General features: G+C 41.6%; 3 protein-coding genes across 10 annotated transcripts in view; all 3 read right to left on the minus strand.

Annotated features, from left to right (window-relative positions):
* Window positions 1-2,214, minus strand: part of heg1 (heart development protein with EGF-like domains 1) — a 19,557-nt gene extending 17,343 nt beyond the window's left edge. For all 5 annotated transcript variants that reach the window (XM_034884960.1, XM_034884961.1, XM_034884959.1 and 2 more), the window contains exons 1-3: window positions 2,204-2,214; window positions 758-1,630; window positions 130-617 (exon numbers count right to left, since the gene is read on the minus strand). In XM_034884960.1, the coding sequence (XP_034740851.1) occupies window positions 130-617; window positions 758-1,593 (1,324 nt within the window). In that variant the 5' untranslated portion in view covers window positions 1,594-1,630; window positions 2,204-2,214. The remainder of the gene's footprint in view (window positions 1-129; window positions 618-757; window positions 1,631-2,203) is intronic.
* Window positions 1,694-7,869, minus strand: LOC117953239 (putative per-hexamer repeat protein 5). Its single transcript, XM_034886067.1, has 3 exons — window positions 7,360-7,869; window positions 1,792-2,408; window positions 1,694-1,702 (listed from the first exon to the last, which is right to left on the minus strand). The coding sequence occupies exons 1-3, from the start codon at window positions 7,631-7,633 to the stop codon at window positions 1,694-1,696; spliced, it is 900 nt and encodes a 299-aa protein (XP_034741958.1). The 5' UTR covers window positions 7,634-7,869.
* Window positions 7,870-9,676: 1,807 nt separating this feature from the next.
* Window positions 9,677-27,432, minus strand: slc12a8 (solute carrier family 12 member 8). 4 transcript variants are annotated; one of them, XM_034884964.1, is made up of 14 exons: window positions 27,245-27,432; window positions 26,290-26,432; window positions 26,054-26,191; window positions 24,040-24,231; window positions 23,702-23,933; window positions 18,241-18,354; window positions 17,969-18,056; window positions 17,361-17,448; window positions 14,758-14,904; window positions 12,312-12,969; window positions 12,109-12,197; window positions 11,887-12,004; window positions 10,146-10,206; window positions 9,677-9,908 (listed from the first exon to the last, which is right to left on the minus strand). In XM_034884964.1, the coding sequence occupies exons 1-14, from the start codon at window positions 27,264-27,266 to the stop codon at window positions 9,725-9,727; spliced, it is 2,274 nt and encodes a 757-aa protein (XP_034740855.1). In that variant the 5' UTR covers window positions 27,267-27,432; the 3' UTR covers window positions 9,677-9,724. The 4 variants fall into 4 exon arrangements, with proteins under 4 accessions (XP_034740855.1, XP_034740856.1, XP_034740854.1 ...); XM_034884965.1 differs by having other exon boundaries at window positions 11,887-11,968; window positions 26,054-26,200; XM_034884963.1 differs by having other exon boundaries at window positions 26,054-26,200.

Genomic DNA, 27,432 nt, shown 5'->3' on the forward strand with positions numbered 1-27,432 from the left:
TAATATGCAATGCATACAAAGTATTTAACTTTTTTGAAGGTTTTGGTCCGTAGAGAGTAACACCATTCTTGCTGTGAAAACTGCATGTCAAGGATTGTCAGTTCAAATGATGGAGTGTAAACTACTGACCTGGTGGTGTTGGTGGTGCTTTGGTGGGTGATGTGGTCCCAACCAGCTCTGTAGTTCCTCTGTCCGTCTGCTTCCCGGTGGTATGCAGAGCCTCTGTACTCTTAGTTGGGGTTCTGTGGGTGTAGGAGGTGGTGATGTGCTCGCTGTGAGTTGTGGTGATTTTTGGGGTGTCCGTGCTTGTTTCTATCTCCAGGGTGGTGGCGTTTGTGGGGCTATCCATCCCAGTTGAGGGGCCCTGGGTTTGGCTGGGTGACACGTGGGGAGTTGCGTGTGCCGCAGAGGTCAGCAAGGCCAGAGTGGTGGAGGGCGTAGTGTATGGGACGGTGGCCTCAGTAGGTGACCCTGGAGTGGAGCTGCTAGCGGTGCTACTAAATCTGGAGGTTGAGGTAGCAGGTAAAGGAGGGGTGGTTGTTGCTGCGGTGGCGGTGGTGGTGGTCGTGGTGGTGGATTCAGAGGCTTTGAAAGTGTCTTCCTCTGTTATCTGTGATCTGTTAAAAAGAAACCCTTTCAACAAAATCTCTTACAGACTGCTGACAAAAATTTAAAAGACCATACAAGAACAATTTTCATCTTTATAACACCTGGACTGACATGACAACTTTATTAATCATTTATATGTAACACGTACCTTTCTGTAACAGTGACAGGTGTGTTGGTGTGAAAGAACTCAGTAATGAGCACTGGAGTGTCTGTTAGAGAGTTGTCCACTTCTGATGTACTACTGACTGTTGGGGGTGCAGTGGTCAGACCCAAGCCAACGCTTTGGTCACTAGTCTGGGATGAAACCCCCACAGTGCCCTCCTGGTTCTGAGTGCTGGAGCTGTGGGTTCCGGTGGAGAACTCAGTAGAGGTTGTAACACTAAAGCCCGTCCCCTGCTCTGTCCCTGAGATGTTTGTAGGGCCTTCTGCAGGTGAGGTGACAGAAGGTGTGGCGGAAACGGACACTTCCGATTGGTCAGTGCTGGGCTCTGTTACTCTAAGAGGCGGTGTCGAGTCGGAAGTCTCCTCTGATGTTGAGGTGTATTGATGATGGGTGGCATTAGGTTGTCCAGTTAAACTTGTCTCTGGAAATGTCCCCTTAAAGGTGTGCGTCATGTGCTGGTCTGTTGTGTCTCTGCTATCAGTCCTGGTGGATGGCGCACTGTGGGTGTAGTCCTCAGTCTCGGTAGCCCCAGCAGAAATCCCCCAAGTGGAAGGGGGCTGATGGGAGTTGGAGTCCTCTGTAAAAGCAGAGGAGGTACTGTTACTGGAAGAGGAGGTGACAGACAACAGGGTCCTTTCCCCAGCTCGACTGATGGCAGTAGAAGTGTAGGTGCTGTCAGTGTGGACGGCTGTGTGGGACATCGAGTCTGAGGCATCTCCTAGTCGGAGGGTGGTGTCTGGGCTGTCCTGGGGGAGTCTGGCGTCTTCTGTCAACATCCAGGAACTAGCCTCGGAGGACACAGCAGGAGAAGCGTCTGACATCTTATTTGTGTCAGTGAAGTCCTTCCAGGCCCTGCTGCTACCGGTGCTAATGCCGGTGCTACCAGTGCCACCGGTGCTAATGCCGGTGCTACCAGTGCTGCTACTGGTGCTGCTGGAGCTGATTACAGTGCTGATACCAGTGCTGCTACCGGTGCTGATTACAGTGCTGATACCAGTGCTGCTACCGGTGCTGATTACAGTGCTGATACCAGTGCTGCTACCGGTGCTGATACCAGAGCCGATACCGGTGCTGCTGCTGGAGCTGATTACAGTGCTGATACCAGTGCTGCTACCGGTGCTGATACCAGTGCCGCTACCGGTGCTGATTACAGGGCTGATACCAGTGCTGCTACCGGTGCTGATACCAGTGCCGCTACCGGTGCTGATTACAGTGCTGATACCAGTGCTGCTACCGGTGCTGCTGCTGGAGCTGATACCAGTGCTGATACCAGTGCTGATACCAGAGGTGATACCAGTGCTGCTACCGGTGCTGATATCAGAGTTGATACCAGTGCTGCTACTGGTGCTGATACCAGTGCTGATACCAGTGCTGATCCCGGTGCTGATACCAGTGCTGATACCAGTGCTGATCCCGTTGCTGATACCAGACCTGATACCAGTGCTGCTACGGGTGCTGATAACAGTGCTGATACCAGTGCTGCTGCTGGAGCTGGTACCAGTGCTGCTGCTGCCTGTGCTGATGCTGGTCTCAGTGGTGGCTAAAACAAGGGTGGGGGTGAGTGGCTCAGTAGACAAACTTGTGGCTTCTAGTGACCTGATGCTTGTTTCTGTGAAGCTTTGCGTCTGATCAGTGTCTGTGTAAAAAAGTAAAATAGAGAAAATATTAAGTTTGCACAATAACTCACTTCATACAAGACACTTAAACATTCGGAAGGCTCTTTATTTGTGTTTCACAGTATCATAGAAAACACAGTTTATTTTTGTGGCTCACTTCCAGCAGTGGCCACCAGAGGGTGCTCACCAGGCTGGATCTGGCCTCTACATAAAGGGGGAAGATGCTGACAGAAGTACTGGTACTTGCTGCAGAGGCAATGATTTTGGGTGGAGAACAATTGGCAGCCAGGCTCGTCTGCTTTAACAAAGACGTGAGGTCCTAAATATGGCGGTAACTGTCTCTGCTGGGAATTGGCCATTTCCTTCCTAAAGCTGAGTGAGCACAAGGCTCTGGCAGAAAACTGTCACCAACCACGGATCTGGGCGGGTTTTAATGTTCGGTGTCTGTGGATTATTATATATATATTTTTTTAGCATTGTTGTTAAGTCATTAACACCATCCAAACGTTATAGGAAGTAAAGTGTCAGAAAAGAATGTTGCCGTTGATAAAAGAGATTGTTGTTTCAGAGGTTTTTTGTTTTGTTTTGTTTTTAATAACTTCCCTTTTGACAGTTGACAGTGGAGATAGACAAGAACCATGCACATAGAGTAAGGCTGACAAGCAAACAAAGGTCTCCAGTTGGAATCAACATAGAGATGTGGCAGTTACATGGTGTATGTATAAGACAACTAGGCCTATAACATGTTAGTGTACAGTTGCATTTTTACACCTCCAGCAGGCATGAGGTATTAGCATTCATTTGACATTGACATACATATGTCCAATATGTACTTTCCTTTCATTCCCATGTTTTATTCAGTTCACTAGCTAACTTTATTTCACTGTGATTTTATGCAGCGCAAGAAGTGCACAGTGGGTTTATCAGTGCTGAAAACAGCTGTCTGCTGTGGTTGGAAAGTGTTGAGACTGAATTGAGGCTGTGGGCCGTAAAACCAAAACAAAACAATGAGCAGAAAGACGCTAAAATGCACCATAGAGCTGAGGGGAACTGCAGAGTTTGGTGATAATTATATATGTGCGTTCATCACTGTAAAGTACATGCATAATCATAAAATCCAATGCTTACATAAATGAGTGCAGCTTTAAATTACATAACTAGTGAGCCGCCCATGAGCTTAAAGGTCCCATGACATGGTGCTCTTTGGATACTTTTATAAAGACCTTAGTCAGGCTTGGTGCAGAATTACAGCCACTAGAGCCAGTCCCACAATGAGCTTTCCTTAGTATGTGCCATTTTTGAGTCTGAAGCTTTTGAGGAGGAAGGTGCAAGGTGGAGGCTGGGGGTGTGGCCTTGACCAACTGCCACTTTGCTCGTTTGAAATCCATGATGTCTCTCTCTTGTGGGTGGGCCAAATTCTCTGGGCCGGCAAAGCAGAGAAAGAAAGGGGCTGTAAGATTCCAGATCGGCCCATCTGAGCTTTCATTTACTCAAAGGCAGAGCTGGATAAACAGGGCTCGGTTTACACCTATCGCCATTTCTAGCCACTGTGGAACCTAAGGCAGGCGGGGGGAACTCATATTAATGTTAAAAACCTCATAAAGTAACACTTTCATGCCATGGGACCTTTAATAGATCAAGATATTATAGTATCAAGTGTATGTGAGAGGCAAAAACTCACACACAATCCAGCAGGGTACCAAGTCTTTGTGTGTTTGAGGTCATTCTCTGACTTTGTCTTCTTTTCCCTTCCCGTCACTGATGCTGTCTGACAGCCTGTTACCTGGCAAGTCTCTAACAGCCAATGACTGGAACAACAGCACTCTGAGGATGAGGCGTCTGTGCTGGATGGAACCAACGGAGGGGGAGAATTCAACTGCAGAACAGCCCGTCCACTCGGAATCTGTGATGGGAGCTCTGCCACTGGACTCTATTTTTCTCTTTCACTTCCTCTGCAAGTGTCTCTCTCATGATTTAATTTTCTCTCTCCGGATCCAACAAAACTCAGACTGGAACGTGGTGTTGGCAACAAGTGAGGGACACTCCCAGATTCTCTGCTGTTTATCTCTTAGCTCTCAACTGTTAACACGGCTGTCAGTGTCGTCTTTTCACATCTGTTGTACACCAGTAGCTCTGTGGCTTGCATATCATTTAGGCAAAAGCAGTAGGGTAAGCATATTACTGAGGATGGACCCTGGTCTGACGCAACATTCAATTGGCTGTTATTTTATTGCCAACAGATCAAATACGTAATGTATTGCTGTGGACTTTTTGCTATATTCAGACTATTGAGCTGTTGGTCACCAGATGACTGTAACCGGAAGACCTGATTTAGGACAGAAAAGGTGAATCTGGGTGAAATCAGGGTGAGGAAAGTGAATCATTTCCACTCCGTCATTCTTTAGCAGCAACTACTCTCTGCCTTTGAGCAAAGCATTTGACCCTCACATTGTTTTCCGTGAATTGCCGTACTGGGCCAGCCTGGAGATCCAGACCCAAATCCGAAAGATTAAGGGTCTGGCATGAAGTAATGAAAGTCACCCATCTGGAGGGGCGGTACCAAGCGGGCATTTGAAAAACTCACTGCACGCAATTGGACAACACAATGACCAATCACAAAAAAAAACACACTGGGTGACATATCCAGAGCCCCATACACTTAGCTGCCAGCAGAGCTAACTGGTAGATTACTGTGGCCCGTCCATATCAGATACACCAATGTGATTGGTGCAGCTCGGCTACAAGGGTATAGTTAATGAGCCGCATTACTTTATGCTGTGCAAATTCAAATTGTGCTTGTGCGAGAACTCAGGATTTCCAGGGTAGAACTGGGCAATACCCAGTCTGAAGGAATCAAGCATGAAGCCACGCAAAAATCTCACCGGACAAACAGATCTTGAACATCGCTGTTCAACTTGTAAGAAGTAAAGCCTGTGGCCAGTCCATCTCGGATTGTCCGTGTTTAAATGCAGTTTATACTTCAGGTTCACTTTGGGTTTAAATGCAGAAGCCAGTGACACAGTCTCCTTTGAGTAGTACACAATCATACAATGTTTATAGTCAAGAATATTCCTAAAATGAATAAACTAAAGCATCAGAGAGACACATGCAATGCAGACTTTTCCATTCAAGTAAACTTAATTTATGTATATCTTGTTGCCATGGAGACAACTACCATAGAGAATTTGATGCAAAACTGCTTATGTAGAAATAGTTTATGTTATAAGTAGGCCTATATAGAATACTGCATTGTGATGACAAACTGTAGCATGAGTAGTAGCACAGTAGTAATAATGGTAACATTATGTTGCTAATAAGAGGAGTGCGGTTGCATTCAAACTATATTAAAGTTATACAGAGAGAGGCAATTGTGTAGATTTGAACAGCAAAACTGTAACTCCACAGCTTTTACACAGAGCAGGTGGATCGCCCAAATTCATGACTTGTCTGCTTTCTGTTCATGAGGTACAGGCCCAAGCCATTATCAAAGGTTTTAAGGTCCCTTTCTTTGTATCATTCAGTGGTTGCATTGTACAAGCTAATACATTTTCTGAAACGTCTTCATTTGTACCCTAAAAGCTTAAATCTTTCTTTCTCCCCTCTGGCAGAAGTTTAGGTTAATAGCAGGACGGTACCTAAACCTCTGTTTGAGGGATTTAAATTGTTTAACTAAATCCCCCTAAAAGATATGTACTTATCAATTAAAGGCCTTGATTCTTGTGTTTTCTTTTAATTTACTTTAAGCCCACACCAGAATGGTGTAGGGATGTTTTGAGGCATGCTTTCCTGGATCTACAAGCTGTATTTGCGACATGGATTGAGCTCATTAGGGGTCTCTACTGAACTCTACTGCCACATGCTGCACGTGACAAGATGCTGTTGACCAATGGCGACAGCGGCCCTTACACCTTATCAACACCGGTGTAAGCTGCTGTAAGCTGTGGAAACACCTCAGCTCAATTGCTAACAGGGAACCTCAAAAGAAGTTAGGCTGCTGATCAGATTTGATATTCAGATTACGATAGCAGTGACACATTCACTGGAGGGTCTCTGAGTTTTCATCAAACTAAGTGAATGGGTTCAACTTGATAAATGGTGAACCACATTTATGTCTTCTGTCGGTCTTTGTTCATTAGAAAGGTCTATCGGTTTAAAGGGGTGGGAATATTTCTTTTCCATAAAAACAAAGTGAACGTTGTGATGGTGGGTTTATCATCCTCTATATTCTATGTCAGAGCCACAGATGTGTGCATACAACACGAGCCACGTTTTATACGCAGAAATTAGACTTATTCAAAGAATCGATCAGCGAAAGAAAATTACTTTGCATTCATTGATTGATTGATTGTTACATCGAATTTTTGAAAGCAAACGTGCCAGAAAATGTACTGGTTCCAGCTTGTCAAATGTAATTATTTTGCTTTCTTCAATCTTCTACAATAGTCTACTAAACTAACTCTTGGTAAAGCAGTTTGAATATGTAAACTTGGGCTTCAGGAATTTCTGATGGGCATGTCTCACTATTTCTGACAACTTATAGTGCAAGTAATGAATTATCAATGGAGAAAACCAAAAACAAACATTTAGTGAAAATAAGTAATCACAGCTCTATAATGAAGCAAAGTAAACAAAAAGAGCAATGCACTTGTTTCATGACAATGTGGTCAGTGCACTCAGGATGCAACAGGAAATCTTCACTTTAGATGAAGAAAGTTGTAATTAAGAGATTATAGCTGTCCTACATCACATATTGAGATATTTCATATTGAACTAATACATCAGCTTTTCTTTTATATTCTGCAGCTAACGCTTATTTTTAAAGGAAGAGTAGACGTTTACAGAGCCTTAGCCTGCTTTGCAGGGGAAAGAAATGCACTGCGGAATAAGTTGGATAAACTCAGCAAACAGAACTATCTTTTGTGTCTGAACCGTTACACTTGTCTTTGCAGGCCTTAGTATTAGTGATCTTACCGAAGTTTCCCGCAGCAGCAGTGTGTGATTCAGCAGTGTGTGTGAGCAGGATGTTCCTCTGTGATGCTGATAAACTCTCGCTGGAGGATGAAGTTGAAGTTGCATTGTTTTCCATGTTAGTGAGCTCATCTGTGGCGGTTGAATAATAAAATCCCGCCGTTACCGGATCCGTGCTGTTGTTGCTGGGGGTCCCAGCCCCTAGGGGCCCCGGTAGACCCAGGAGCAGGACCGACAGAGACACCCCGAGGACATGATGCAAAAACCACGTTTCCATGCTTTCCAAGACCCCCAAACGGTCGCCGATAGTTTCCGTAAAGTCGCGTAGAGGCCGGGGAGTCTCCCGGGGACACCATGGGAGGAGCGCGCCAGCTAGAAGTGAAGTTTCACAAAAATTGAATAAATCCTGTTGCAGGTCCGGATGAGATCCGCTGCTCGGACGGCGGGGAACGGAAGATAACAGAGACGAGGTAGCAGCCTGTTATCACAACGGAGGAGCCCGGGCTCCTCCTCCTGCACACGCACACACACATTCACACACTCACAAAGCACTGTGCTGGCTTCTCTGCCCTGTTATTCAACCCGGTGGCAGCATTTGCTGCGCTGCCTTCGGGTGTTGTCGGAAGTCCTGCCTTTAAAAATAAATGATAATGTTCCCCTTTTTTTAATTGCTGATGCTTCAGAGACTCAAACAACACAACGCTTCACTGCTAATTCCTCTGCATTGGATGATATGGCAACCCATACTTGCCATTTTAATCCTATTATTAAAACCCTATTACATTTCAAAGCCATACTTTTGATTCTCCAAGCCATTAGGACTAATTTTACTGTAAACTTTATTAATTTTTTATTATCATTTATAACATTAGGCTATTTGTTTTTCTGGTGGGAATAGGCTTGAAAAGGCACAAAGATGTTGAATGCTCGCTGACAAAAAGGGTTCTAACAGTGTTGGATACAGGGATGGCTATTATGCAAATGTAATGTCGACAGAAATTCCTAGTGAAATAACAATCATTTTAAATGAATTAATTTCTTAAGGACAGTCATTTTCAAAGATCTTCCCTGCTGGTTACACAACACTCCTACTGCCTATTAATAAGTATTTGAATTTAAGGTGGCAGGGTGTCATTAAAACAATCCTTATTTAGGCTGCAGAGGACAGGTCAGTGGTGGAGATTTTTTTTAATGCTTTCCAGACAAATATTAATCAATCAACCTTTTAAATCCCTCCCAGTGATTAGCACAGTAACAAGAAAGACCCACCACCCACACCTTAGCCCTTCTTCATGGTGGTCTGTTACACATAATGGAGTATTGACAACTACTGATCGAATCATCTAGAGACTCCAATTATCATGTTGGCAGGTTGCAGATTTGATTAAAAAAAACTGTCAGAGAAAGTGTTTTTCACAGCTTAGCTGTTGACTCTAAAACCGTGCGAAGCAAACACTTCACCCAAATAACACCTTGTGTATTACTGAGAGCGTATTTGGTTCCGATTGAACCCACTTTACCGCTTGAATCTTTAAAGGTGGCACCTTTTCCTTTTTCATCTGACACCACTGGTTTGATTTTTGATCAGATTAAAAGAATGTGTCTTTGGCTAGTGTGGTAAAGCATTTAATCATTTAGGTTTTAGTTAGTTCTGCCATTATTAAATGTTATTTTCTTTGATAACAACACATCTACACTATCAGTCATTCTTAGAGGACGGCTGGGCTGATGCATCTTCAACTACAGTAAAGGCTATTTCAAAATTATTAATGCAAGAGACTTTTTTCTTTAAACCAGTTGCATCTAAAACCTAATTCTAAATATTGTGTTGTTTTCCTGTGTGACATTTTCAATGAAGGGAAAATATCTTCCGAGTCTTATTTTCACAGTCTTTGAATCAGATGCCACTGATGAATAACAATGTTGTCATTCTTTGTTATTTCAAAATTATTTTAGGCCTGCAATGACAGCTAGACTACCTCTGAAATGTGATGAGGAGGAGCAAACTAATGACCTGGGGGGGGGGATTCAATGTACTGTACACATGCAGTAAGTGAAGTAACACATTTTGTGTTACATACACAAGCCGCATTAGCACCATGGTGGCTGGACTTCTTGGAAGCGACCCAGCAGTAATTTAACAACAAAAACATACAACAAAGATTGTGATACTTTAAAAGGTTATAACCATACAATTATATTAACACAACATAAACTATTTTATCTTTTAATTTAGATTACTTTTAAGGAGGACAACTGATCCATTTGTGCAGAATGTGGCCAACAGGACAACACGAGACACAGTTTGAGGCAGAAAATGTGGTTTCATGCTGACAGCTACTGTATATGACATGTCACAGAGGCAGAGTTAAAGTGAGTCAGTGGAGTGGAGTGGTGGTTGCACCATCTTCTCCGTCCTGATGAATGACGATTGGTGATAGCGGTGACGAGAGGCAAAGTCGGCATTTTCCTCTGTCAGCTGTTTGGTTTTCAGCCCGACCCTGGACATAGAGGGGGTGACTACCATCTCATCCCGAAGAGATGCTTTTCCCCTGAAAAACGTACGGAGAAATGGCTTTCAGGGGACAGTGTGACATGGGAAATTATTACATAACTGGCAAAGAAAAACATACAGATAATGTTTCTTTTTGTACATTCTGTCTTACTGTAGTAATACCAGTATAACAAATTACTTTAATGTAGCTTTTGTCTGTACTTTATTAATGCAGACTTTAACAGACATTTTTATAATGAATGACATTTAAATCTTATATTTGTCTGAACAATACCTGCAAATGCCATTCAATGTTGATTTGAGCCACGAGAAAAAGCTGAATCGATCTGCGATACCTATAAATACATAAAAATCCAAACTCTTATCTGGAGAAATGAGCTCAGTAAGTTGGAAAAACAGTTGTCATATAGTTACATTTAAATTTGTCTATGAAAACCCTTTTCCTTGTGTCAATATTGAAGATGTAACACAGTGCACAGAAGTGCAGTAACAGAGTGGGGAGAAACACACGGCGTCCCATCGACCACCTGCGAAACAAGTGTTTAACACTTGCGGAGCTTGTGCTCAGAAATGTCGTGAGTCAGACAGCTAGGACACACTGTACTGTGGTGAGTTTAGTGCACAGATGCTGTCTGTCCCATCCAGCTGTTCTAGAAATCCTAAGCCACAACAGCTGCTGTCCTGCCAGGCAACAAGACTGCAAGTGAAACTCCAAGAAATGTGCCAGAGTACATTACCAGGTCACATAACAACTGAGCATGGGGTGAGCAAATTGAAAAGCTAAAATGCAAATCAGGAGGTTTTTTGTTGGACCTAATGTGATAATCTAAATGATCTAACAAAATAAAAATGCAGGAATCGTGCTTCAGTTTATATGAAAAGACATTACTTGCAGACTACTCCCAACACAAGTTCATGAAATTACCTTGTAAATGTGCTACAAAAATAACTCACAGGGCTTAAAGAAGACTTTTGATAATAATAATAATAATAATAATGTATACTTTATTAATCCCGCAAGTGAAATTACAAAGTTTTACCTTCTCTCAGCAGACATTAAACCAAATAAAACTAAGTAAAAACAAAGAATGTATAATGAAATATGTTCATTAAAAGCATAGCTTTATAGAATGCAAAATGCAATCCCAGAAATCCTCTATGCATATCTTGGCAAGACAACCCCTGTTTGTTAGTATAATGTATTCTTTTTCCTGAATTATAAGCCAGTCTCCACTAACTGCTAAATGAGCAAAAACTGTCAAATCAGTGTAAATTGCTATAGGTCTACTTAAAATAAAATATTCTACAAAAGAATGCTTTTCTCATATCCTCATGTCCTATTTTTCATTTAAAAACAAATGGTAGTCAATACAACCCAGTATACTTTGCAGTTACGAATTGCTTTTTTTTATTTTTTATTAAACCAACATGAAAAGCAATTTCCACAATTGGAACAAGCGTACGCATTGAACCTGATCTGATTAAGTGAGACCGGCTCAACAGATTTAAAATGCTGCAATAAAAACTGACGTCTGGCCGACCCTTTCCTCTCGCTATCTACGCTATCTACCCTGCCCCGGATGGTTTTGATTGGTTTAAAAAATACAAAAACGCCAGAGGGTGTTTATTCCCCTATCCCAGAATAAATAGGCGGGGAAGACCATACTGTACTACGGAGATTGGTTTGGCACTGCAAGGCTAGTAACTAATCAATAACGATCAAATCAAACCAGAACTGTACTGCCCATCCCAGGAAATATGGATTAGGCCAACTAGGCTAACGTTCTCTCTTGGTGCTAAGCTCAGCTCTATGGTACAGAGTCAGAAAGTTTGTTAACTTTGGCATACCGAGCTGGAAAATGCTGCACAGGTGGTACATTTGTTAAGACACAGAAAACTCACTCTTATGTTAGATTGTATTGTCCAAGTCAGGACATTTGGTCACCAGAACAGGAGCTCACCATGAAGCCAAGCTACAAATGTGTCTAAACGGGGAATGAACAGATGGAAATTACCTATAGGTAGTCCAGGGCTTGTTTTCCCGATGTAGAAGAAGAGCACCAACGCAAAGACTATGTTTGCTAAGGCATAAGCCCACTGAATAACAAACATAATCAACAGGGAGCTTAATGCCTGAAAGAAAAATTATAAAGTCATTCAATTCTGTAAACGTTATCTGAACCCTAAGCATTAGGAAAAAAAAGAAAAAACGGTGCATTATTAATTGAGTAGCCTACCCCAATAAGAGCAACCCAGTGGTTGCAGAATTTTGCATACAGTGAATTCATGGCTTTGATTTCAAAGCTCTGGTGGTCAGCTTCAGCACCTAAAAGATGTGATAAAGGGCCAGGTTACTACAAAAACAGGTACAATTAACATCTATGATCAGTCATGGTGTCTGCTGTACACATGTGAAGTGTTGATGGTTAGAGCTGATCACCTGCGCTGTGATTGTGAGGGTCAGCAGATGAATCCTGCTCAGCATGGTGCATTTTTGAACGGCGTTTGACCTGTCGTTCTTCTCCAGCTCTATGCTCCCCGCCTCCACACTGCACCTCAGCTTCCTCATGTGGTGGAGCTGAACTCATCTCCTCCACTTTGTCTTTGGAGAACATATCCCTGTTTAGATCCAAGCTAAAGCTTTCAATCAGCATCTGCTTAGTAGGCTTCCTGCCCTGGTATCTACTGCTGAGCTCTTGCATGGAGGTGGTCCTCTCAAGCCCCGCATCAACATTTGACATGGGGGGAAAGATCTGGTCCATGTCCTTGGTGAACTCCAATAGCGTGCCTTTACCCCGCGGACTCTCGTCTCCACTCCCATAGCTTGGGAGAGTGGCCTTGATGAGAGGCTTAGAGTCCTGCCTGGCTGACCCACACCGGTTTCTTTTGGCCGGGACGAGGGTGTCCCTCTTGTCTTTATTCTGCAGCTGGAAGGCCATGGCCACACTGAAGTAGGAGTAGTCTACGAAGCTGTAGGTGAGCATGAAGTTTATGCTGACGATGGGGGCTAGCACGTTGGCTTGACCGATGAAAATGAAGGCCATGGTCACCATGCTGGTCAGACAGATAGCTGCCACTGGAGTCCTGTTTGGGCCTTTCTGTTAAGCAAGGAGAGAGTGTCACAATATGCAACGGCATTGTTGTTTAATAAAAAAAACTTAATAACAAAACCATTGGTGGATTTATAATTTTTTTGTTGTTCTTAAATTTAAGGATTAAATGTTTCTTTATGGGTTGAGATAACACACCTTACTTAGTTAAGTAAAGCATTTAAAAAGCCGTTGGATGGGGCAACCTCTAGCTACCCAGCAGAGTGTGCATCCCATGTAGGCTGAAGCCTTGGCAGCGGCCTGGGTTCTAAACTGACCCCTGGGCCCTTTGCTGCATGTTGTCTCCCCCCCCCTCCCCTTCATGTCTTCAAGCTGTCCTGTTGATTAAAAGGCCATCAACAGCCCCAACAATTATCTTTAAAAGGGAAAAATGCCATCGGATTTTCAAAAAACGACGTCAAAAAGCCGAAAACCAACCTGTTTTAATGAACCTTAATTAACACGTGAAAAGTTGATGTTATGAAGATATATGTGTTTCACAGGACAGTGACAGTATAAAAAAAATCCCCTTGTGTCCCTGAGTCAACACAGTGCAGCTGGGACAAAGAAGACTGTCCCATTCCTCCTCTTTGAGATTCTGTAGCTTTGAGACATTCCACCTTTTGACCATATACAACTTTCACTCATGGACACTAAGGAGCAACAGCCACCTACAGAAAAGTTATATTTGAGTAATATAAAACCCCACCAGTAGGAAGTTAGTAATTGTTTTAACATGTGGTTTATTAACCAGCTTGCTTTAACTTCACAGGTCCTATGTCACAGTTTAAGGAGCACTGCTATGTGCCTGGCCGGCCTCCAGAGCACACAGCAGAGCTGGGCCCTGCCCGTCGCCCTTCCTGCGTTTGTTCTGAAGCTTTGATTCGGGCCAAGATGTCTAGGGCCTCACTGAGAGAGGTCAGACACTGCTGCCACTCAGGGAAGTCTGAGGAAAGTGGGGGTGAACAGGGTTGGGATGTTAACGTGACTGTGTGTGTGTGTGTGTGTGTGGGTGTGTCGAGTCGCAACTCTTTGCTGTGATGTAATTAGTCCACTCAGTTCTATGGAGTGGATTTCACACTTTCGTAGTTAGGCAGTCCTGTTACAGTTTCCTGTTAAGTCCCTCCACCACACCCCCTGTACATCCAGACTGCACACACTCATTAGCAGTGGTGGAGTAGTACTCAGATCTTCACTTATACAATCTGGCACATTCACGTGTACTGCCGTGCTTGTTCATCAATGTGCATTGTCCTGAATTAATAAAAAAAAAACTTTTGAGAGAAGCTGCTTCCTGTTTACCTAATGAATTGATCTAAGCTAGGCAAATCTCACTGGCTAGGATAACTAAATGCAAAGACATGAAAAAGGCATCTATGAGTTGTCTAATAAAACGTAGCAAAATATTCATAATCATTCATATTAAATTGTACTACACTTTCACTAGTTGGTCTTGTGTTTTCCACCTCAATGCATTGCGGCTTAGTCTTATGACCTATCATGTGTACCAACAGGTGCAATACATAATTTATCACTGAGGTGGTAACAGGGTGACTTTACTGTAGGTCCTGCTTACTTGGATCATCTCATTTTAACAATTTTAATGTGACAAATACAATTCATTGTAAAGTATTGTATTGAAATAAGTGAACTCAGTGGTGCATAAACACACACCCACACTTCCTAATCTGCATTCACATCATGGTGACTATTTTTCTGTGCACCGTTTATGTCCAGACATCCCTCCCATTCTAGGTCTATCCATTCATTCATCCATTCATCCATCCATCCACCCACCCCTCTTCCCAGGAAGGCCAGAGCAGGGATGACCCTCTCTTGTGCGATGCACTGGAGGATCCTGGGTGCTCCGTACAGGCCACCCATGCAGGAAGCCAGGGAGGAGATGTAGAGGCCCAGCAGAAAGAGGAAGCCCACCAAGGAGACCTGGAGGAAGAAGGAAAACAAACAGAGTGTGGAAGAGGATGGGGTGGGGTTGAGAGCTCCCATCAGCTACACCCTGTTCAATTCCGCTGCAGCCAGCCCCTAATGAAAACAATGAGAACCACTGACGGGCAAGTCAAGGTTTTTTTTTTTTTTTAAGTCAGTGATTGTTCAAAGCAAAATCAAATGACAAAAATAGCGAGAGTTTTACAGTAATACTAAACCATTTGTACACACTGATCCACAATATGATATATAGTTGTTACAACTTGTCAATGATGTTGGAGCTAGAGGCTACAGAACTCTGGTTGTTAGGTTCATTCTAACTAAAACAATCCCTAATCCATCTGTAGTTTAGGCCCTGAAGCATAAGGGCCAAGACATTTCATTGTTCTTTTTTTTCCCCACAGCCCAATCACTTACTCACACTTTTCATGGCACGTAATCTTCCTAACATTAGCCGTGCAAATGAAGGACAAATGCAGGCTTAGAGTTCAAATGTCCAACCATTGTGGAATATACAGTGTGTGAGAATGTTCTGCAGCATGATCGGTTTCAATTGCTCAACTCTCTCAGATAAATATGTGCAAGAGAGTAGAAGAGACTAATCAAAACGTACTCGCACACCTTGAAATGGTAATGAAAATTTGTTTCCAATTGGATTTTTTCTTCAATACAAGTATTAGACTGCACAACATTTAAGGTATATTACAAATAAAGAAACGTGCTGAAACGTGTCACATTGAGCAATAAAATGACAAACTGAGGCCTGACTATTAAGATGCTGTGCTTTTGGGATACTGCTGTTCTAACATGTAAACACAATTATGTAAGCGCTCAAAAATCAGTGTGACACACTTGCCAATTTATGATTGGAAAAGTAAAGTCAGTCATCCATCCAAACCCGTAGCATTAGCCACTTTAACAGTGACAGACCATGAATACGTCCTCATATCACATGGGATAAATGCATAAGTTTATCAACGCACTTTACCTGTGTTTGTCCTTTAAAAAAAATGTAAATTTTTACTTACTAGTCATTAACTTGTAACTCATTTAACATCACCGTCTACTTGCTGAGAACAAAACAAATATCTTTGCATACCTGCAAATTGACCCCCAGTGCATTTGTGAGAAAATTTCATAAAAAAGCAGAAGAGGAAATGATTGCCCTGATAAAGTTCTCTTTCCTGAGAATGTTCTGAACAGTTGGCCCACCTCAATACCCCCACTTGCAGTATTTTCAAGTAGTCAAGTGCTAACTTATGTGACGTATTTCCAGCAATTACCACAATGCCCAAGTGCCCGTTAAGACGGCAAGCGTGTGAAAGTTTATCAGAACTCACTGGAGCTTGCAACAGACAAATACAGTACATGGCACAAGCCAGCTCAGACAATGCCCAAGAGGAGTAATACAATTAGGAACTACAGTACATAAGAGACCCAACATAATATTTTAAGATAAGATATTAGATTTTGTCAAGGATGAAACATCCTTGACAAAATCTATTATAAAAAGGATATGATATTCAACATTTATCTTGACAGTGCCAGATATGTGATATTATTCTTATCAGTCCAATCAAGAAGAACAGATAATTTAATATGATAACATCTGTGGAGTCTCCGCCATAACTTTGTAGTGTTTGAATGTAAATAATAATATTCAAGCTGAATTGAACATGTCATATATTTAAACTTTTTCGTTTCAGGCTCTCTACCACCACCAACTAATCTGCTGGGAAGCATTATATTTATTGTGGGATACACTTTGCTCTGAAAAATGCTTCGAAGCAGTATTAGAAAAAGTGCAGATCAAGTGTGGGACTATGGGTTAAGTGGACTGTGCATTTATGGACATGTCAACTACCTCAGTGGTTCCAACATTCATGTCAAGGAACCCTAAACTTACACAAATTAGACCACTGACCCCCATTTGATTGAAGAGATTTATTAATTTATTAAGATTTATTCCTAGGGCCCCGATCTGATAGGATTTTTGCTTTTAGGAGGTTTTATTACAGAAAGTGTGTGAAACCCATGAGCAAAATAGTCATACATTATGTCATTGTGTTACTTATGGATGGAATTATAGTGAAATTTAGTTTTCCCCTTTTTGCCCTGGGGGTCCCGTACGCCACTTTGGGAATTGTTGTACTACCTGGGGAGTGTGTGAAAGTACAATTAGGTGCTTAAGAGCGCCGGTATGCGTATTGGGTCAGACAGTATTTGTTTTACACACTTGAACCTGAGGATGATATAATTCAGTATTTCTATTTGAGTGAAACTAATTCAGCAATGGATCCAACATGTCAAAGCTGAGAACGTATACAATCAGAACCTGAACTCACCACACCACATCAACAAAGTGAGCCGTCGTGGGGAATCCCCTCACTTCACCCATTTGGGTGAGAGGGCCTCTCTAACGGGGCAGGATGGAAACAAAGAGGGGAGTTTACCTTTTCAGCTATCAAGATGTCATAGCGCAGGGCTTCTCTGGTGCAGATGGCCCCCAGAAGGAAGACAAAGACCAGATACAGGAACCACCTGTGGTTCACCAACAGTACACCACAAAGGATTATTAAAAACTGCTGTTTTGTCACTAATAATAGAATTGTGTCATGAGTGTCTGATAGGGCCATGCTGGGAAAATGGGTTTGTGTGTTCTCTCCAATGAAAGTGGAAAAGGTTGGCCTTTTGATAGAAGATGCCACAAAGTGATCAAAGGGCACCACTAAAGTAAAATCAAAGGAAATCACCATTTTGGATCATTCATACCTAAGGGGAGAGATTCCACAGTAATATTTGAATACAATCCTTGTAGCATGACGTGTAGATCAATTGAAATTTCTAAGATAACTACAATTATTTTTATTATCTGACATGTTGGTACTACAACTTAAAATTTTGCAAATGGGACACTCCAGGCTCCACAATTAACTTTCTCTGTAGGTCAGTCTGTACACTTTTACAGTAGTTGTCATATGTAATTAATTGTGTAGTGTTTCCGTGTGGTGTGTTCTTATTTAACAATATTGTTGGTTTGTGTGTTGAGGATTTGTCATACGAGGTGAAGACAGCTGCCAGTGTTCCCAACGGGATGTTGTGTTCAGGCCGCTCAAGGTCTGAGCTCATGTTGAAACCCGCCATAACCCCTACACACAAAAACACACACACACACTTTTAGTTATTATACTGTATATGTAGCTGCAAGAAATGAAATAAGTGCTGGAGTGTACATTCTGCTCATGTGCTATGTAAAATAAGTGTGCAAGTGTTTCCCACACTATTAGATAAGAAAGAGATAAGAGAAAAGAGAAAAGAAAAGAGACACCTCACCTGTAGCAGCAGGGAAGAAGACCCCAAAGACTGTGAAAAAGTTTTCTCCTGGTGTGTAATCTGGCAGTGTGTTGCTGTTGAGCAGCTTGGCTGAATAACCAACAAAACCATGTTCTGAGAAGAGACAACAACACACACCAGAGCATATCAGTTCTGAACCTTATACCAGGGTTACCAGCATGTCTTCATTGAGCAAAGAGTCAAAAGTAAAAGTATCAGCAGTTCAAACCTATCACATAGGTTTGAAGAGTCTGACAGAGGACATTGTGTCATGTTAAATAAGTTAATTGACATGGTTTCATTATTGTGGTGTTTTTCTTTTGCCTTTGTTTACTTTGTTGCTAGATGATTATTGGTAAAGTATTGCACTGCATTTCCTGGAAAAGTTGAGATTAACTGGAAATGTAAACACATCACATCTGCACCACGGGACTTTCCCATAAAAGACCTACATTACCAAACCCCAGGTGTTGTATGAAACCAATGTATACCACAGGTTTGTAAAATACTGCATTTTATCAGTAAAAGTTCAGTCATACTTGAAACAAAATTGGAAGATGTAACTTGTACATGACTAAAGGATGCTAGTTGCCAAAAAAAATGTTCCCATTTAACTTTTTACAATCCAAATTTATGACAGCACTACCTGAAATGGGATTCCATGACTGCAATTTGAGAGTGCTACATCTTTCTTTTTAAATCAAAAAAAATGACAACAATGGGAAGCAAGTCACTTCAAAAGTATGTCTAAAATCAGGACAGGTTAGTTCAGGAAGGTCAATTTGTTGAACTTGCAGGGGAGAGCTTGTTTTGCATTGGTGGGGGCCATTTAAACCACACAGTGTGAAGGGCAGGCCTATTTTACAACACCGGACATTTCCCCCTTGGTTATCTTGCGATGGGAAAGAATGTGTTTTCTCAGATTAATGACATGTTTATCCAAAAGGAAGTCGCCACCCTTTTCAGAAGCTCAGCAGCTTCCAAGTATGAGAGAAAGAATGAGAGTGAGCGAGAGAGGGAGACAGAGAGTGAGAGAAAACAGAACGAGAGAGAGAGCGAGAGAGTAAGAGTGAGTGAGTGAGAATGTTCATTTATTTCCTTTTGTTTTAGACAGTTACTCCATGTGCACATGTTCCCCAGGATAGGAATTTAGGGGATCTGACCTCAAATAGGACTAGGTGCCCAAACTCTTGTTCACTCTGTGACCCTGTGAGACCGCCCTCTGTCCAAACAATCACAACCAGATCCAGGGCAGTCGGTGTCTATGTCTGCACCATGGGCTCCCCACCCATATTACAACACACACTCCAGCATCCAACCATGGCTGTCCCTCTGAGCGTTCAACTGGAGGTTGTTAGAAAACTATTTCTATGAACACAAATTCATTGCTTGAATACACTGACTGACTGACAAGAACTGTGGAAAAAACGGAAAACAAATGTGTCTTTTGTGTAAAATGTTTGTTTAAGTTGTCCATTTTCTGGTGGTACTGCATATTCACATTCCCCATACCATGCTCCTATATAAAAAGGCATAGCCAGAATTACTTGATTGGGCAAGGCCAAAAATGTTGGGCCCTAGTTGCCTTTGAGTAAAGTGCACACAGCAGACTAAAGATGACAGCTTCATTTTTTTGTTTGTCAGTTATTATATGGTAATTCGATGAAACACAAACATTATACCTGCTAGACATCAGCATGTCAAAATGCAATTTTAGCATGCTCGCATGCAGATGTGGGCCTGTTGTTCAAAGTACTGCTGTGCCAAAGTAAAGCCTCACTGGGCAACTTGAGGCCACGTTTGTCAAAACTCGCCACTAGAATTCATTGTGTGGCTGCTTAAATAGACAAGAAATGGGAAGTATGGAAATGACACTCCTTTTGGGTACGTAGGCCTAGGCTTGTTGAGTATATTATCTTTAACTCTCATTTCATGACTGGTTGAAATCAACTGTAAAGTGATATTGGCAAAAGAAAAACAACATTGTTTTATGAAGACCTACAGAGCAAACAAGCTTTTAGATAATTCTATGGTGAAAGCATTCATATTACAGCATGAAATTGTCTGAAGAACAAGTGTATAGGCAGGGTGGGGCTCCTTTTTGAACTCCGCATTCCTCTGATAGAAACTGGAATGTTTAGTCAGATTACATGTGAGTGTCTGAGGCCTCTCCCTCTGTCCGGCTGGCCTCTTACTCTCCCACACTAACCAGTATAAACTGCTTTGCATGGAGAATAGGGCAGGCTGTGATGTTACAGAGGTGGGGTAGGTCCCACTGGAATGATTGGGAACTATATATTAGAGTGTGGATCACAGGGAGAGATGATGTAGCGGTCTCAGGAGTAGCAGCAGGCCTCAGATTTCAGTTCCGGCTTTTTCTCCTTGTCATTTTCCAAAAATGTGGGTGAGTTTGGTTAACACCCTGGAGCCCAGACCAGCACGTTATAACTTCCTGTTCTGTGGGGAATAGGCATCCACTGAAGGGGCTGGGTAAGCATGTCAGATTGTATTTCATCTGTGCGCCACACAATCGGATTGCTTTGCGGTTGACTTGTTTGGCTGCAGAGACAATTTGTTGGCAATGTTACTGACCAAACTAAATAATTGAATACACAAAGACCACAATTGGTAAAGGAACTGTCCTCCCATCAGGGATGAGAAAGCACATGTCTGAGGTGTCTTTCATTTTCTTGCTATGCAGCTTTTAAATTCCAAATGTCACAGCACTTAGGATCCTCAATGCTGTGGAAATTGGGAAGCCAGGCCTGTCAGGTGAGAGGTCATGTGCATATATAATAGTAGAAGTCAACAACTACTGTTAAAAAAGCCCTTCTGCTCATGATACCAACACAGAGTCGTCAGCATCACAAGTACACATTTAGATAGTGGCCGAGAGTGTACTAAGATGAACAGATGACATTACAGGCCAACACAAATAAATACCAATCCTTTTTTAATTTCAGCTGTTGATGCCCTTTACAAAACTCTTTACTGTTTGATTTGTACCAAACCCCCAGGAAAGTCAGTTTTCCCCTTTGTTCTTGGAATTTAATAGCCCCTGAAACTGCATTAAAAATGTAGGGAAATCTCATCCTTAAAACTTAGGATGATGATACATTTTACATACTGCTTCTGGAATATTCATCTTTGCAATAAATACATAATGGACTGTAACTAACGACTACTGATTAATTGGGCGATTATTTTCTTGATTAATCGTGTCTATGAAATGTATAAAAAGAAAAACATGCTCAGTTTCCCAGAGTGCAAAGAGACATGTCAAAACGTCTTAGTTTTGTCTGACACAACCCCGACACCTAAACATATTCAGTTGATATGTTATGGTAAGATATAAAACAGATACAAGAAGCAAAAGCTCAAGTTTGAGAAGCTGGAAAGCAAAATATTTGGCCTTTTTGCTTCAATATTGCCTGAAACGATTAATCAATAAATTACTAACCATTCACCTCTACCATTCTACCATTTCAGATCATGAATTACTGACAATTTGATGACATGTTTTGTATTAAATTGCAGTATTTGCCGAGCACATTGACAACAAGATAATATCCCTTTATTGTTTGATAAAGTACATCACTCTAGCTACGGCAATGATGCACCATGGTGTCTGAAAGTGTACATAGGGGAGGTGTTATCAAACTGTGACCACATGATTTTGGTGATGGCTCCTTCCCATCAACATGTGCCTCAGTGAGTTCAGGCTATTCTGGGCTATGTCACTAGCTAGTGGACCTTCTGGTTCTCTGCCAACCATGAGGTCACCACAGCATACACAGAAGCTCTTAATTGGAAAAACCTGGTGTAGCCATTATGGCTGGTTCTCTCACAATTCTTCAGGACTGTAAAGTGGCCTCGGTCTACTGTAATATAAAGGAAGCTGGAGGTTGGAAGTGGTGGACAAGTACAGGTTAGGGGTAAGATCAGAATCTGTTTTTGTTTTGGCCCCTTAAGTTTTAAAGCTTAATCCTGCTTAAACTAACCACTGCCCACAGCTGGCCTGGGACATGGAGTTCCTTGTAGTCTGCTGGGAAAAAATAAAAAAATGGGATTGTTTACTATGTAATATACATTGTATACATGTGTGTATTTTATAGTGTGCACTACATGTTCATTTTTTGTGTGTGTTTTGTGCTTATAATGTCCTATTTACATAAAGACTTTAACACTTTTCTCTTCCTATTGGACAGGACGTTGATAATCAGTGAGAACAGGAAATGTTGGGAAGGACTTCCTGACGGCAAGCAAAAGAATACAAACGACTCAAAAAAGGCAACATTTCCTCACCACAAAAGAAAAGAAAAAAAATCCTCAGAATAAACCCACTGCCAGTCTCGGACTTGGCTTAAGGGTTAGGGTTAGTCACATGAAAACAGCACATGAAACGATTCAAACTTAACCAACCAGCCACTGAGGAAACATACATGTCTTATTGGAGAACTTATGAGAAAATTGGGTAAAATTTGTATCAAAAAGGTTTTTCCTCAGAGACAAGCCTCATGAAAGAGGTCAACTGTAGCGATCTAATCTCAGTAGAATTCTAGACATGCTGCTAATAAAAAGTGATACTACAGCTACACCTACTGGCTGAACAGGAGGTGGCACCAGGGAGCCTCGGCCACAGTGTACTGTTGTGTGTGAATGGTGAATGGTTCCTGTACTATGTAAAAGTGTTTTGAGTAGTTGTTAAGACTAGAAAAGCGCTATATAAATACAGCCCATTTACACACACACACAGTTTTAGCAATTGTAATGATATCCTTGATGGTTTGGCTACTCCAGGCATGTCCAAAGTTTGACCCGGGGACCAATCACGGCCCATGGCCACATTTCACATGGCCCGCAGCCTCCGTTTGTGAAGAGCAAGAGTCATTTGTTGATAGCTTAAATGTAAACAAACTTTGCATTACTCATAAAAAGTCATCTTAAAAACGAACTTCAGGTTAGGATATTTATCAACTTTAAGTTTAAGGTATTCCATACAGTATGTTTGGTTATCTAATAAAGCAGAACGTTTTTGTTTATTTTAGATTTGTTTACATCTGAGTGGCATTTATTTGGATACATTGCCATTTAAAAAAAAAAAAAAGAAAAGATAATTGTGACAGTGAAATTAAAATTGTGTGTGTCAGTGCATTTGGATTTCAACCTTTACTGTAATTTTTTCTCAAATCTGGCAATCTTTAAAAACATTGGGGTTACTCACTCAGTTGACAATTGAGGCATGTAGGGTTATTTTCCTGTTTAAATTTCCTGGAAGTGATTCTGAATACGAGTGTCTGGCTAAATAATTATAATCTGGCTAAATGCTGCTTCAGACGCTTTGACGTTAATGTAATTCTGGGGCAGACTCTGAATAGTTTTCTGGCTTGAAAATACCTACACAGAGTATTAGAAGACAAAACATCAGTACAGATTTAAACCTTCCCACGATCCCTGTTACCTGGGTCAAGGTGCGTGAAGGTGCCAATGACAAAGTCCAGCGTGGAGATGGCCAGCACAGCTAGTAGTAGCAGCTGGAGTCGGACGATCCACTTGACACCGGCCAGGTTAATTCCAAGCAGTGCCAGCAGCACCGCCGACGACATGCTGCGCACCGCCCACTGGTTCTGTAGACCCAGCAGCTCCGCCACTGACTCAGAGAAACCTGTGATGTACATGGCTCCAGCTACGCACTGAAAGGTGGAAGGCAGCAAGACAGGGGACAAAACATAAGAACATGTGTGGATCCTTCACAGACAAACCCTCAATTCTAACAGAACATCTGGATTTGTGACTCACTTGTCCAAACACATAAAGGAGGCCAACAGTGCCCCCGACCCTGCCACCCAGGACGATGGAGATCATGGAGTAGATTCCTCCACTCCCAACCCCGCAGTGCTCACACACTCCGATCCCTGACATCACCGTCACTAAAGCCACCAGCACAACCATGGAGACCAGAAACATCCCAAGCAGCACGCCCGTGTTCCCCTGGATGACGACGGGAGACAAGATGAATACTGAGTCATCTATGCACATACTACTGCACATGTACATCTGCAGCATGTAACTTGCCAATAGCTTCAAATTGAATACATTTATAGTGATGTACAGCCTGTACTAAACATATCTGCACATTTACATTTTGTAGACTGTATATTTACTGTAAGCTTTGTATGTAATTCACTGCACACTATACACCCTGCTTGTAGCTTTTTCTCCAATATTTATATGGTTTATATGTCTGCAAGTTTTTTTTTCCTTTGTTTGTCTCGGTATCCTAAAGACATATTCAACCTTTAAGTTTTACTTTGTGTTCAAACTGTCGTCCAATGTGTTTATTACTCAAAGTTTTATCTAGGAGAAAACTGGGAGAAATAGTTTACGCCTATCATGCTTTTTTACTTTCTCACACTATTTGCTACTTCAAATCCCCATAATTTCATTTCAGCATTAGTATTAAGAAAAACTAAAAACGAGAATACATATTTGAAAACATAAACTCTTTACTTTTGCACAATGGGTAATAAGGTGCAAGTAATTCACGGTAACATGCAGCTCACTCTCACTTTAACATCCCTAAACAGTTTAAGGCCAAAATACATTTCTGCTACTACTCTATGAACTGCTACTACCCCCTAAATCAAGGCTGAAGACCTTTATTTTGATATTGTTTTTCTTTAAATAATTGTTTATTTCTCATACTGCACTGTCACTTTTATTCTCGTATTTTATTTGTTTTTAAATCGCTTTTAACTGCTCTTAAATTTTTTATGTAAAGCACTTTTAATTGCTTTGTTGCTGAAATGTGCTATACAAATATGGCTGCCTCGCGTTGCCTTGCCTTACATGTTTTAGCTGGCACATTAAACCCAAACGAATGTAGCAATTAAGATCGCAGAAACTTTGGAGCTGTGTCCCGTGATGACACATGCAAATTAAAGTGTTTGGGGTCCACTGACAGTGTAAGACATACTTATTTAATGATGGTTGCAGCTAAAAATAAAAAAAAAACTTCATCAGGGCTAGATAGACATAAAGCACACAGACATAAGGCTACATATTATGAAACTTTAAAATAATATACAGTCTTTTCTATGTCATTCATCGGCACACTGAGTCCTTAAACAAGCCGTACATGGACGTCTTAAATAATCTAAATATAAAGCAACAATCTTCCCCATCACTTGTCACAACACATTTCATAAATGTTTCTTTGCTCTAACTGCATTTAAATACACCATTCAAGCACACTTTTCACTATATATGCACTTCATCTGATTTCAACTAATTGAAATGATAAATACACAAATGCAAAATCCAATCTGTATAAGTAGGGGCAATCAGTTTGGAGATTCCATTAAAATAAGAGCATACTGAATCATTGTATTTTGGGGCATATTATTTTTGGGGTAGATGCTTTTTTTTTGTTTTTAAAACCTAACGTAGTAAAGTAAGGAAATTAGGAATACTCCAGTTGACAAAAATTCTCAACACACAAATTAAACAGTCATTTGAACCTTAGGCCAAAGTTGTTGTTTTTTTACAGCATTTTGCTTCATCAATACATAAAGATCTAGGAGAACAATGACCTTTAGCATGTACCGACACATACACACAGTTTGTGATTAGGATTTAGATTAATTTCATTCCATTTAGTCATTTTTTCCCCTTCAATAAACAGAATACCTTGTATGTCTTGCTTGTCTATTAATGAGTGCAGTCTTTCTATAATTTTTCCTAATATTTACTAGAATTACATGTAAAAGGGGAAATCGAGGTAGAGAGAGCAACACAGTGTAGGCATACTAACCACCAGGTAGCCGGTAAATAGGAATAACACCACACCGAAGATATTGATCATACAGGTGGTGAAAACTCCATCCCAGGTACCAAAGAGCACCGGCTCCCACACAAACATTTTAATCTTCCACCATGGCTGGCTGGACAGCTGGAAGCCCTGACCGAACAACACACAACAGTTACAGCGGCTGGCTGAGATTTCAACATTGACATGATCACATTCATTTTGAGTTGCAAACACCATACCTGTGCATCTTCATGAAACAGATCATGGACCTGTGTGTTTGAGTTGTTGTCAGTGACTCCCCCCTTCAACAGTCCTGCCCTGTCTCCCTCCTGCTGGTTACAGGTTTGCAAAGTCCAACCTATTGGCAGGGTTTCCATTGCAACTACAGGTGTAAAACAGCTGTGTTACTCTTCTACAGGTGGGCCTGTTTAAAATTAATCATGAATGGGGAAACAACAACATCCAGAAATTAAGCTCAGGAGTTTGACGTGACCACATTAGTTAAGGAGCCTTGATGAGTTGGTGTTGAAACTTGACAGTATTGGCCCCTCATATCCCGGTTGAACAGGAGCCGCACGAGGACACCCGGATACAGCAGGGTGTGCTCCGGACGCTGCAGCTGAATCGACTCTGTAATGAGTCCAGCGCCAGGCTAGTGTAACTAGCTAAAATAATATAGGCCTCTCAGTCTGGAAGATTAGCTACAGAAGTTAGAACATTTACATTAAAATGCGATAGACAGATATTCTCAACAGTTTTACCTCCCTTTTAAGCTATAACCAACTCTGTTTAAAACAAATGAACTGTCATTTGACCGTCAAAGCCTAATTAACAAACTTTTCAATTTAAAGTTAACGGTGGGAATATGCTCGAGTTACTAGAATTCACACTTAAATGAGCGGCAAAACGGCATCTTAAATATTACGTGTTTTAGCCTAATGAGATGATTTGCCAACAAAAACAGGCTAACGTTCGCTGCAGAAGGGGGAAACAAAACGACTATCATTTTAAATGTTTATCATAATATATGCCATAGAGGCCTATTGAGCAGCACCTCATTCTGAAAAGGTATTTATTCAAATTTGACAACCCTTGTGTTGAAGTGATACCTTTTTAAACAGTGTTCGGCGTGAGGCTATCTCCATTCATGGAGCGTCTCTGCTAAACTCAACAGTTAGCTAGCTAGTTACCTACCTTTCGCAGAGTCCCATATCATTTAGAGAAAGAAGACAAATCAGTTCGTTGTTCCATTGTTCCTCAGAGATTACTTCAGTCCGTATGAACAGGACTCCCAGCTGTTATGACAACGTCAGCAGCCCGCAGGTAACACTAGACATGTGGGTGTGTTGCTGCTTTGGACAAGGATCCTGTGTTAGTTTTGG

Source organism: Etheostoma cragini, chromosome 11 (genome assembly GCF_013103735.1).
Source record: "Etheostoma cragini isolate CJK2018 chromosome 11, CSU_Ecrag_1.0, whole genome shotgun sequence".
NCBI lineage: Eukaryota > Metazoa > Chordata > Actinopteri > Perciformes > Percidae > Etheostoma > Etheostoma cragini.